Source organism: Strix aluco, chromosome 2 (genome assembly GCF_031877795.1).
Source record: "Strix aluco isolate bStrAlu1 chromosome 2, bStrAlu1.hap1, whole genome shotgun sequence".
In the NCBI taxonomy this organism is placed as follows: domain Eukaryota; kingdom Metazoa; phylum Chordata; class Aves; order Strigiformes; family Strigidae; genus Strix; species Strix aluco.
Genome location: NC_133932.1, coordinates 68,392,509 through 68,405,013, shown reverse-complemented (window position 1 = coordinate 68,405,013; position 12,505 = coordinate 68,392,509). Strand labels below are relative to the sequence as shown.

Sequence of the window (12,505 nt, the reverse complement as noted above, 5' to 3'; positions counted from 1 at the left end):
TTCTAACATCTTAACTATTGTTCTTTTGCATTCCTTTCTAAAATATCTGTGTAAGAGGTTTAAAATGGGATATTTCATAAAGAATTGTTAAACAAAAATTGCAAAAATTTCTTTTGATCTGTTCTTCAATTAAGAACTCTTAAGTGTGGAATACATTGCGTTGCTTTTTTTTTTCCAGGAGAGCTGCAAATTCTAGCATTACGAACTGTGTGTTACTTGCCACCTTTGTACAGCTTACAATTTTTTAATGTAAGCCTGTGGAAATATCTGGCAGTTAAAAGTCCCTGTTCTCTGGAATCTCGGCAGTAGTTTCAGTGGTGGCCTTTACAGCTTAGGTCACCCTGAGAGATTATAACCAGTTTCATTTACTCCAAGTGGAATGAAATCTGCCATAAATAAATAAATTTACCATTATCTCTGTATTTCTGAAGTGCAATTTCAGGTAAACTATACTATCTAGTAAATATGGTGACAACAAAGATGAGGTTTGGAACTTTAACACTGTTTAAGTTCTTACATCTTAAATAGTAAATCTTAAAGCTTATTTCTGAAATGTGGTTTTTTTCTGTAGAGAATGTAAACTGAATATGTCTCTTTGTCCAGGAAAGGTGATTGTTGCTACTAATAAGGGTGTGTATATCTTGGTGCCGCTACCTTTGGAAAAACAGATTCAGGATCTTCTAGCCAGCCACAGAGTGGAAGAAGCCCTTGTTCTAGCAAAAGGAGCTCGAAGGAATATTCCAAAAGAGAAATTTCAGGTCTGTCCTTCCTTTAATTTTCATGAAAATACATATTTCACAGTGGGGCCATGTATACCAATGGTCAAGTGGCTAGTGAGAGTCAGGGAGGAATTTACACTGAAGAGAAATCTAATACCTTTTATGGTTTCGGCCTGGGGAAATAGGCGTGCTGCTGATTTGGCTTGTGCTTGTAAGGGCTGGGATGTGGGCAGGGTCGAACACTGTTGTTCTGCTGGGTTTTTGGGGTTGGTTTTTTTCAAGTGTGTAACTTGAAAAAATGGAAAACAAAACCAAAAAACTAGTGATAGAAAATCCAGTATGATGCTTCCTTAATACTAGGTTCAGTTATTATTTATTATTGCTGTTTAAAAAAGTATACTTCATTTCAAATTAGAATTTTTAGGTTTTTCTTTTTTTATTGGTATATCTCATCATATCCTAAACTCTGTAGTATCACAACTTCGAAGTTAAGTGATGGGAAATCTAAAGCAAATACATCCTACTTCCAAGCTCATATAAGTAGTGCTTATACTGGTGTGTAACTGAATATTTAAGATTTTTGTGTGGCAATGTATCTTAATAACTCTTCGATTAGAGTGTTGATTAGAGATTTATACTCACTTCCTTCTACGTCTGGTTTATATTACAATACATATTCTACTGTATTTGTTCCTATTTGTCATTTAGAGACTGAAACTTGGAAAAAGTAGCATGAAATCTCTGCTCACCAAGTAGGTGAATGAGTATTTGACTTGGTTTCTTTCCTTTTGTAAAAGCAAAATTTGATCTGTAACCTGTTAAAAATCTGATGTGGTTCTTCTAATATACTTTGGAGCATTTGTTGCCATTAAAATGGTATCTGTTGCATTACTTTCGGTTTGTTCAGAAAGACGTAAAGTTTGGAACATGACTGGAAATTACAGAATTGCAGTGGTCCAAAATGATTCAGTCAGTCAGGCTTTTTATTCTATTTTTTTTAATTTCAAGAAGCTTATATATAATTCCTTGTCATTTAAATTTTGGTCAAGGCCATTGAAAAGCAGTCATTAAATTAAATGAAATTTGTATTAGCTTTCATTTTGATCCTTAACTCCTCTGTTGAACGAACAGCTGGGAGGCTGCTGGAAGTAAAAAGCTTAGCCAGAAAAGTGTTTCCATCCTTTTGGTAAGGTACAACTATCCGGAAGCACTTGAAGCTGAAAAGTCTTTAGTAAATACAGAGTTCAGGTTCCAGCATATTTTGCTTTGCATCTTCACTTCCAACTTTTCCTTTTCAATCTGTTTAAAGAAGCAAACAAAAATCCTTCTGTGAGGACAGGATGCATGATCTAATCAATGTCTTCTATGTGTGATGACCTCTAATTCTCCAGTTATTTCTTACCAGTTTGTGTAGATTTAATATGGGAGATATCTTTCTGTGTTTTGTCACAGGATGAACTGTGTGATGTAGAATCTCATTCCTCCTAAGTTTTCTTGCGTTTAGGATTCTTCTGTCTTTAGGATAAGTTACTTTCTGCTTACGTGTATCTTATGTGCACAATGTCTGTCTCCCTGAAATTACTGTTTCCAATAATATTGTAAGTTCTTTCTAACTTAACATGCTTTTAAGGGTGTTCAGTTATTCTGAGTCAATGCTACAGCTGTAAAACAGAAAGGATATTACTGGCAAGCAAAATAGCCTGTTCTGGTTCTGGGCAGTATTTGTAAACTGATATTAACCAGCTTAAATTGATGGAGTCTCCCACTGACCCGTATTGAAATGACTCAACTTGGCTTAGTTGTTGAGATATCCAATTTTCAGAGCTTACCTGTAGTTGGAAATGTAAGACATTGAACTTGCTTTCTCATGTGCCTCTGATATGTAATGCTGTCATTACAGGTTTGTTACAAGCACATCAGACTTTCTTTTACTGTAGTCTCACATAATACAAATCTGATGGACTTCAGCCAAATTACATGCCTTATATATGTCTTTTGCAACGTCTCTCTGGCATACTTTAACTGATCACATAGTTGCTCCTTTTTAACTCCTGTCTAAGACTTCATCAGATACTAGATACATAATAGGTATCTTCTAATAGGTATCTTTGGGTATCTATTCTGCAAGCTTTACTGATTCCTGAGTAGCTGACGCTTTCACAGCCTTATTTTGCCATTTTATATGAGCAGTGGGAACGAATGCATAGGTTTGCTATTAAGACACTTGTTCCAGCCACTGTAATTTATCCATACGAAGAGTGATAGTAATTGTCTCGTACATGTAGTATAGTGCCCTCTTTATCTCATGCTGCTTTAATTTCTGCAGTTTGCAATGGCTTTTGACATCTTATGTGTGACTTGAACTCAGTCATGGCATTATAGGACAGTTTTTGATGACATTTTTTTCCTACAGTTCAATACTGCATTGTCATTGCATGCATACGCACGTGCGTGCTCTCTCTCTACATCAGCATATATATGCTGGTAATGCAGAATGATAGTGGGATTGAAACGGTACTGTACTCTCAGAACTATTTGTATAGCCAATATTTAGTTATTGGAAAGAAGTAGGTCATGCATTAGTAGCTCTGTTATTTAACCCATGGTCCCTGCAGACTGCAAATTTATCTCTGCCATATTATATGAAAATTCCTTTGTCTATGAACATCAAGAATTACTGCTAGATAGAAAATGCTAAGAAAAAGTGTTGCAAGGAGATGGCTTTGCTGAATATCATTTTTGGTAGAAGAATACAAAGGCCTTTCTACCATGCTACCATGAAATGACTGAATACTACTTATTAATTTTTCAGGACAGCTGAAGTTTGCAGAAATCATGGTTGATGGTAGTGAAGACCTTGGTTAGATTGACACACATCTTGCATAGGTATCTCTTTTTTTTTTTTTTCCTTCTAATTCCTTTTTAGTTTCAAAAAACTTACTAGCTTCACCCAACCTGACCAAAAACTGAAGTGACTTTCTAGAAAAAAATTTTTTTGGCAATCTAGTTGGTAATTCTGACCACTTCAGAAAGGATTTTTCTAGCAGTTGAGAGAACTAAGGCTTCGCTAGAGCTATAGCAGCTTCAGCAGTCATCTTTGTTTCCTAGTGCTTCTTCAGATACGAATTAACGCAAATCTTATTTTGTGGTTTTGTAGCTAGTTTTTTAATGTGAATTCAGTCAGCAATAGAGAATTTTCCCAAAGCACTTGAAGTCCTACAATGGTTCTTCAAAAATGATAGGGGAATAAATAATATGTTGAATTTTGACTGGGTGTAACTTAGTACCTTTTTAGAAGAAGCCTGTTCTGGTATTCTGGGGGAACTCAAGATGTTTTTTCTGTCATAAACAAAAGTTAACTGCGTGTGGTTGGCATATAGGTCTAGTCTGTTTTTAAAAACCTGTGAGGAAGAGACAATATTGAATATTGTCCACAGACAGTCTGGTCTGTTGCTTCCAGAACTTTACCAGAGGACATCTTAATGTTTATCTTGTCAGCTAAAAATCAACCTGGATATTCCCTGTCCCATAACTGCATCTTTAAAAAGTTGGAAAAGTGTCTGTCTGTAGACATTCTATAGCATTTTTGTTGTGTGGCTTTAAGGGACAAGTGAAGATATATCAACATTTAAATGAAAGTGAATATCACTTAACCAGGTCAAATTTAAAACTGATTCCTTGGGCCTATACTTAGACTACCAATGAGTTCATTTCAACTTCTAGTTGAAAAGATTGCTGTACAGACTAAGGTCTACAGTCAAAGCGGTATTTTCAGTGTCTTGGATCAATTCAAACTTAATTCAATATCCTAATTCACTAAATATGTAAATATTAGTGGTCACTCCATTGCAAAGATTGAAAACAGATTTTTTAAAAAACCAACCTTCTTTTGATACTAGTTAGCAGGGTAAGAAACGTACTTCAATCCTCTCTGGAAAGTCTGAGGCCAGGTTTTTGAAATTTTTCTGGTGCCACAAGGTGCAGATAGTTGTAGATTGAAATCCTTTACCAGCATCCTTAAGAATGTGACCAGATGGGTATTCATGAGTTCACAGATTACCATTTATTGATGTAATAACGCAGTTGTAAATCCAAAATGATTTGGATATTTTGTGAGTTAATCACCTCAGATTGCTTTACTTTATTACTGTAATGAAATTCCCTTTTAGTTTTAGTTAAGCGTATTTTGAATTAGTACACTTGGATGTAAAGCATGGTAACATTAATTAATATAAAGATGTCATGAAGTATTGTTCATTTATTTTTGTATTGTTATGTTTGTCTGAAAAGGTGTGCCAGATAGCATTTCCCTCTGTTTCCCCTTCTCTCCCCAACAGCGGGTGACAAGAAAAGTCCCACAACCTTACAAATGGTTTTAATGACTTGCAAATGATCAAGATTAAGTATTTCCTTAAAATAATCCATTAGTACAGCATGCACAGACTAAATGGATTTAAACCAAGCTTTTATTTTGGTAAATCCACAATCTTTAATCAAGGTGCAACATCACCAGTTATAATATCAGTCTACCCTACTTGAGGCCTGACACTCTTTAGCAATTCCTGCCTGGAATACATTGCTAATGTATTGCAGTTTCTCTGGGTATTTTCATTCAAAATGGGAGTCTGTTATTAATAACAGCATTCATGTACACTGTTAAACATTGGAAAGCTGCATATTCATGAGAAAGTTGAAGGGAAAGCTGAGGGGCTGTGGATATAGCCAGGTGTATTTGCAAAATACCAGTGTTGTCACAAACTGGATGCTTTGCAGAACACAGTTTAGGTTCCTTGCTTTTAGTAAATCTCTTTTTCTGTTGGGAATATTCTGCACACAAGGGTTTCATTTGATCTCGTGGTAACTAACTGACCATTCAGATTAAATAAATACCTAGCATTTAAAAGTAGTTTTGTGTTCTTTTTCTAGTGAAATTCTTGTAAAACTTCATAACTCGTAGCTTTTCATATGATTTACTTGTGCTTCTCTTTTTAAACAGTATTTTTATGTACGTTGCGTAATGTACTGCATATTGGATAAGTTGAACTGCTTTGGAAGTATTTTTATTAAAAAAAACAAACACACAAAAAGAACCAAAACACCAAAAAAAACCCCCAAACTGGCAGAAAATCAGAAATATGGTCATCAGCTAGGGGATGAGACTATGAAAATCACCAGCAATATTGCTGCAGAAGTGAGATGAAATGGGGAGAGAGTTGTCTGTGTGTGATCAAGTGGGACCACCCTTGAGTTTAAATACTTTTTGTACCTGCTGAAGCCTGGGGACCTTCAAAGATGACCGTTGGCTTTTCCATTTGCAAATACCATGAACAAAAATTTGAGGCAAGTCAGACTGGTGTCAGATAAGTCATTGTTTGAATAAGAAAACTTAAACTTGCTATTTGTTGACTTTGCTTTTAGTAAGTACTCATGAACAGTGTTGTGTTCACACACTTTTGTGTAAGAAACTGAGTCTGGGCAGCAGATTCAGTATATTCAGGTACATACAATTTAAAACATAGAGGATCAAGGCTTGATTTTGCATGTAACTTGACAGGTCTGGCTGAAGATCATGTGTTTGGTGTTTTTGGCAGGTAGTTATTGCAGTAGTGAGTAGCACTACGTAAATAACTCCTTACAAATATAATAAACCTTTTTTTCCCCCTTCTCTTTCATAGGTAATGTACAAACGAATCCTGCAGCAAGCAGGTTTTATACAGTTTGCACAGCTTCAGTTCCTTGAAGCAAAAGAACTCTTCAGGTAATTGTGTGACAAGAAATTTATTAATTTATCTTCTTTAAATAAGGAGTTAGCATTCTTGGTTTTAAAAGCTTATTGCTTAAATGGGTTTTTTTGATGCAGATGTGAGTTCACTGTGATAAAATGGTTTTGTTGGGACTGAAAACAGTGTAACATTGAAACAACTTTATAACTGCAGAGTTAATGCATCTGATTTTTTGGTAAACTAACATACAGTAGCATTAAGGCTGTAATCTGAGTGTTGTATGAGTGGAGATTTTTTTACTTTATGCCCATGAAGGTTAAGGCTTTATTGTTGAGCCTGTGCTGTGATTTGCAGCATGAACATTACCTGGTGGTGGGGGTTTTTTTAAAGAAAAAAAAAATTCTAACAAAAAGTTACAATTTAATACTAGTTACAATTTAAATGTTATTGACACAATTGCACTAAATTTTTTGAGGGTGCTGATACTGAATTTGTTTTAACACTTGTTCTGCTAGGCCTTTTCCAGAAGACAGATTACTTGTTCTTGAAGTCTGTACTAACCTTCCCGATTTAGCTGTTTCAGCAGTCACTTGTTTACAAATTGACCTTGGTACTCTGCTTTCATTCAAAAAGTGCTGCTCATTATCTTTATTTTATCTGATAATTTCATTTCTGCTAGCTGTGCCTCATTCTGTGATGGGGCACCATCTAGTTAGTGTAATCCATGCTGACCACATAAAATAACTCTCTTTGTTATCAGCTGAAATTCACTTTAAATCCGTTTAGATCTATGGAATAGGATTACGGTTAGGCAATTTACTGTGTACTGTGTGTACAGTATAGCAAAAAAGTTGTCCTTGAGTTTATAGAAATGTATCAAGGAAGCTTTGGGGAATGTTACTACTGATGATGACTTCACCATTTTGCCTCCTGCTCACCAGGATAATGGGAGACACTGGGCTTGACTAAACAGTGTATGCTAAGTAAAAATTAGGGAATGGCAGGAAAGGCCTGAACAGCATTTAGTGGCAATTTGTTTTGGCCACAACCGCTTTCTGTATCACCTTGTAATTTTTGGCATTAGTGAGCAACTTGCAATCTTCCTCTTCCCTGTAATCTTCCAAACAGTAGACTGAATCATTGCTCTGTTGTGTATCTGAAGTAGAAGTACAAGCTGTGCATAGTTAGGAATCCTTTACAACATTCCCACAAAGCCCTTGCATGTGGCTTTCCAATGGACTTATTTTTCAGTTTTTTCAGTGTGGCCAGCTTTGGTAAAATAGCTTGAGGTTGTACTGGCTATAGTGTCTTCATTGTTTAGGTTTGGTGGCCAGACTTGTACAGCTCTGCAGCTGTCTTGACTATGGCTGACACTTCATCTTTTTTTCTATCACTTTATTCCACCCTGCCCGGCAATAATGCCCTGTGGGGTCTAATCTGGGGGCCCCGCCTTGCTGTCAGTGGCCCAAGGATCTTTTAAAAGCAGTGAGAAGGGGGATGTGTATCCTGTGGGAGCTCTAGCATCTTGTGGAAGGAGCCAAGATCAGTTATGCAGCCTTCATCCAACTAGCAGTCCATCTGACAAATGAGCTTTAAAGAACAGGATTGTAGGAGCTCCTCTATAGAAACAAACATGCTTCATGAGAAAACGTGCTGGCCAGGCATGAATTTTGGAGCTGAGTTGGCATCCCAGGGTGTTCCCTTCCTCTAAAGGCTGCACTTCCAAAGCAGAACAACTGTTCATGAATTGTTGAATTCTGCTGGGGGGAGAAAGCAAAGATAAGTTTTCTGTGCTTTTCTTCTGGCCAGCCATACATAAGCTATTCAGAGTATTTTGGTGACTCTGCAAAACTCCTTATGGAATCCAGGTTCCCTGATTTTCAGCCCTGGTGAACACCCAGTTCGAGTAATATCTGGTTATACCCCAATATACACTCAGTCTTGTTAATTTTAGACTTACTGATGCTCAAAGAAAAAATGGGAAAGATAATGGCAGTCTATGCAAGCACTTCCTCCCATCCCTGCATGTTGCTCTGCAGGTGTTCAAGCTAGCGTTAGTCAGAAATAATTTCAGTCTTAAAATGCCAAAGGGAAACTTGGTGCCTATCTGAGAAAAGATGGATTTAGCAGTGAAACAGAGTGACAGGAGTACCTTCAAGAACTTGGTGTGATGTGAGTCTACTTCTGGCCAAATATGAAGTGAGATTGTCTCACTCCTCAGAAAATATGTCAGTTACAGGCTAGCAGGGAAAAATATTATATTGGACTAAAGGTCCCACTTTCTTGCATCAATAATCCTTCTTGTCGAGATACAGTTATATCTTATGCTTAACAGTTCTTAAATACTGAATAGTTCTTAAATGCTGAAACTTTTATGAGGAATACTTTCCTGCTAAGTTCCTTTTGGTTATGCTGATGCTTCGGAATACTGAAGAAGGTTGACAAAAAGGAAGGAAGTGGTAGCTTTATTGAAACTCAAATAGTTCAACAAAGGAAGGAGAAGTTTCTTTAGCTGCATCTGTTAACCTTAAACTGAGTGGGCTGTCAGAGGGGCTTCTTTGGTCTGACAAATTCTGTTATAAGCAATAACAGAATTGTGACTGTGTTATATAGCTGTGATTTATATATTTTTGTTATTTCATATTGTTATCATTGGAGGCTCTCATGCAATTAGACCAAACAATGACGTTTAGCAGGCCATTTGCTGAATTCTAGATGTCTTGCTGAGATGTTGGTAGCTGTCACAGTGACATCCTTTCTCTCCAGTGTGTTTGGTTATGTCCTTTCACTGGTTAGATGTTGCTTACAATCTGCCAGGTCACATACTGGAACTTTTCTAAACTTTGTTGCTCTTTAACAAATCGAAATGTTAGTTTTTTTCACGTTGTTGTCTCACCTGGGAAAGGCTATAGAGGGACTTACAGCTAAAGTCTCTCCTACACTGGAAAGGTTAAAAAGCTGCTGCTATTTTACTTGGAGACATAAGAAGCATGAGATTTGCATCTTAAATGTGATTCAAGAATATAAGCTTCTATTATAGCCAGTGGGATCTAGGTAAAACAGCTAAATCATGTAGGCTTCTTTGACATGTCTGATATCTGTAAATTTAAGGGTCTGAATTTAGACCTAAGTTTCCTGAAAACTTACAGAGTCTGCCTGTTGCATTGTTTGTATATATGAAGCCCTAATGCAGAATTACTCAGAGGGAAGTTTCCTCTTAAGACAAGTCAAGCTGTTAATGTTAAGAGCCTGTTTTCTACTTTGTGATAAGTTGCTAGCTATGTTTTACTAAACCTGAGATGCTAGAAGCTGAAGACTCAAATGTGTTTGAGAGATGAGGTGTTCTGTAGCTGCTCCTAAACTGTTTTCTCCAAATGTGGTGGCAAGAGGCACAAGACACCCACAGATCCCAGGAGCCATCAGACTTGAGATTGACGTTAACCATCCGTTACAGCTGGGGTCGTTGTTTAGTATTTGGTATTTTTCTGAAGAAGTTTGTTCTGGATCATACTGTGCTTTTAAGGAGGCTGCTTGATTGCTGATTAGCATTGCTGTGGGGATAGCAAAACTGTACAACGTGAGCTTGAGTCAGACCCGCTGAGAGAACCACTGGTGATTCACAGCCCAGGGTTTGGGCTAGCCTGAGTTGAAAGCTGGTTTTGATTCTCCTTTTGGAAACAGATGATCATTAAGGCCAGAATCTATGAAGTTCAAAGGTAAAGTAGCTGACTGCTTCCTTATCTAGGAAAAGTTGGCTGGTAAGATGAAGGGATGCACAAGCTACTGTAGAAGTTGGAAAATGTTTTAAAACTTATTAACATTAAATACAGCATTATTAACTTCTTCATCTGCCTCCATGGTCATAGTCTCCATCTCAAGCTTAGGCCATCTCCAAATATTTGACAGCCTAGCCAGCAAGGGAATCAGTGTTTATACTTGAATTTCTGCAGATTTACCAAGACTCCTTGCTTCTGCACTGGAGTAGCCTTTTGATGCTATTCAAGTTATGGGTTAGCTTTTGTTCTAAAACAAATCAGTGAAGAACCTTGGAGGGAAAAAATAAATCTCTTCTTTCTTTAAATAGGGTTAATTTTCTAGTTTAATACATCTCATGTAACACATTTTATGTGGTGGTCCTCAGGTCTTGAACTTTTACGAGTAGTTGGACTAGCCAAAGCTGCAGTTAGATGACTGTAACAAGTTCATACTGAAAGTCCAAATGCTCTTTGAACCATCAGGTCATGCCACTGACAGACCTTGCTACTTCTTGATTATTCTGCCTCTTAAAAAAAAGTCCTCATCTACCTGTGAGTGCTATCATAATGTAGATCTAAGAATTTCAAAACAAAATATCAGATCTAAAAAGAGTGATTAACAGGACATTTCAACTGCAGAAATCTGCAAAGTAGGCATGAATCCTTTACTCTTAGAGGCTGGCCTTAATGTAGAAGTGGTTTTTAGGCAGTAGGAGTTCTGTGTAGGAATCAGAAAAACTTTGCTATTCAAACATCTTCTGAACACGGGAAGCCTTCCTGTGAGATTTTTCTCTGTTCTAGTCCTCTATTGTTCATGTTGCTGTTCCCATGTTTTGCAGTCACTAGGTTCTGGAACAGGATACTTGCTGCTTTCAAATTTGCTGGTTGCTGCTGTCTCCCAGAATTTTGTTCTTCTGGTATACATTTTTGTAGCCAAAGGACAGTATTTACTTTTTTAAAAGTTCTAAATAGGTGTTCCTATGGTGATGCTTCCTACTAGTTCATATTTCCTGAATGGTTTCTGGCAAGAAGTGAACAACTGGGGGCATGCCCCACTGCTATAGTTACGTTAGGGAAGGGATGACCCTGCCTGTGAGGATCTTTCACACTTTATTGCCTGCAAGAATCTGCTCTTTCATCTACTTCCACGGCTATAACTTGTTTCTTTTTGGAATTCTTTCTAATCAAAGTTGTGAAGGGAAAGGCTTTTTGAGGTTGCTGATCACTGGACAGATAAGAACTATTTTTTAAAAGTTTTATTTGCAACAAAGTAGTAACTAACCAGGGTTTCTTTTAGGGAACTGTCAGTTTCCTTTTGATGTTTTTCTTTCAGCAACAGTATCTCCTGCATTTCAGGAATGCTCATCTTGGAAGATGAATTCTGAATAATGACTCTTGACAGTGAAACAAAATATAAATACTGATTTCTTGCTGTTCTTCTAAAGCAAGGCCTGGGAGGAGTCATTCTGTCTGTGAAAGCTGGGGAGTTGTTTGCTGTGTGTGAAAACTTCTTGTTTTATTCTTCAAATGCTTGAGGAACTTCATCCATCTAGGCTGAAAGAAGAATGTTTTGTGTAGCATATCGCTGTTACAGCTTGCTCATGGATAAAGTAGAGATGCTCTTGACATGCAAAGTGGAAAAACCACTCCACAGTATCTGGCCAATGTACACCTGAGACCTATGCCCGTACAATAGACTACTACTTATTGGTTAGACAGATGCATAATTAGTATCCACAGTTCATTTTCAGAACCTCCTTAAGAAGTGAGCCGAAGGAGGAATCTGGGGCATTTCAGGGTTAGGGAGAATGTTTTCATCATCCGAACACGTGTTCTGAAAGCTTTTAGTTTTCTACAGGAAGCTGCTGTTTTCTACAGAATTACGCATGCACAGTCTTTGTGCCTTGCCTGAAAGGGTTCACTCTCCACTTTTTTTGCTTCCATCAGAAGACTAGCTCCCATAGTATACGGATGAAGTCTAGGACAGTCCTAGGAACTGCACTAAAGCTATTCAGCTGATTTTTGTATATGCCACAGAACAGCTGTGAGATGTCAAAAGCAAAAAGCTGGCCAGTCTCTGAATTCTCAGAGCTTTCAATATCTAGAGGAGGAAAAAGAGTGATAAACACGTTTGGATAGAAATAGCAAAAAAAAAAAAAATCCAAATTTGTTTTGAATATGTTTTCTCCAGCATAGAGGCAATAACTTTCAGAAGCTGACAACCTGTTAGTGTCCTGACTCTAACCATATGTGAGCACACATTCCCGGTATGTTATTTTTTTGTGCCTATGTATACTTTTTCTTTCTT

At 37.2% G+C, this 12,505-nt stretch overlaps 1 protein-coding gene across 6 annotated transcripts in view; it reads left to right on the top strand.

Moving 5' to 3' along the window:
* The window catches only part of TGFBRAP1 (transforming growth factor beta receptor associated protein 1), a 40,312-nt gene that overhangs the window by 13,995 nt on the left and 13,812 nt on the right, over positions 1 to 12,505 (top strand). For all 6 annotated transcript variants that reach the window (XM_074815140.1, XM_074815145.1, XM_074815144.1 and 3 more), the window contains exons 4-5: positions 604 to 758; positions 6,395 to 6,477. In XM_074815140.1, the coding sequence (XP_074671241.1) occupies positions 604 to 758; positions 6,395 to 6,477 (238 nt within the window). The remainder of the gene's footprint in view (positions 1 to 603; positions 759 to 6,394; positions 6,478 to 12,505) is intronic.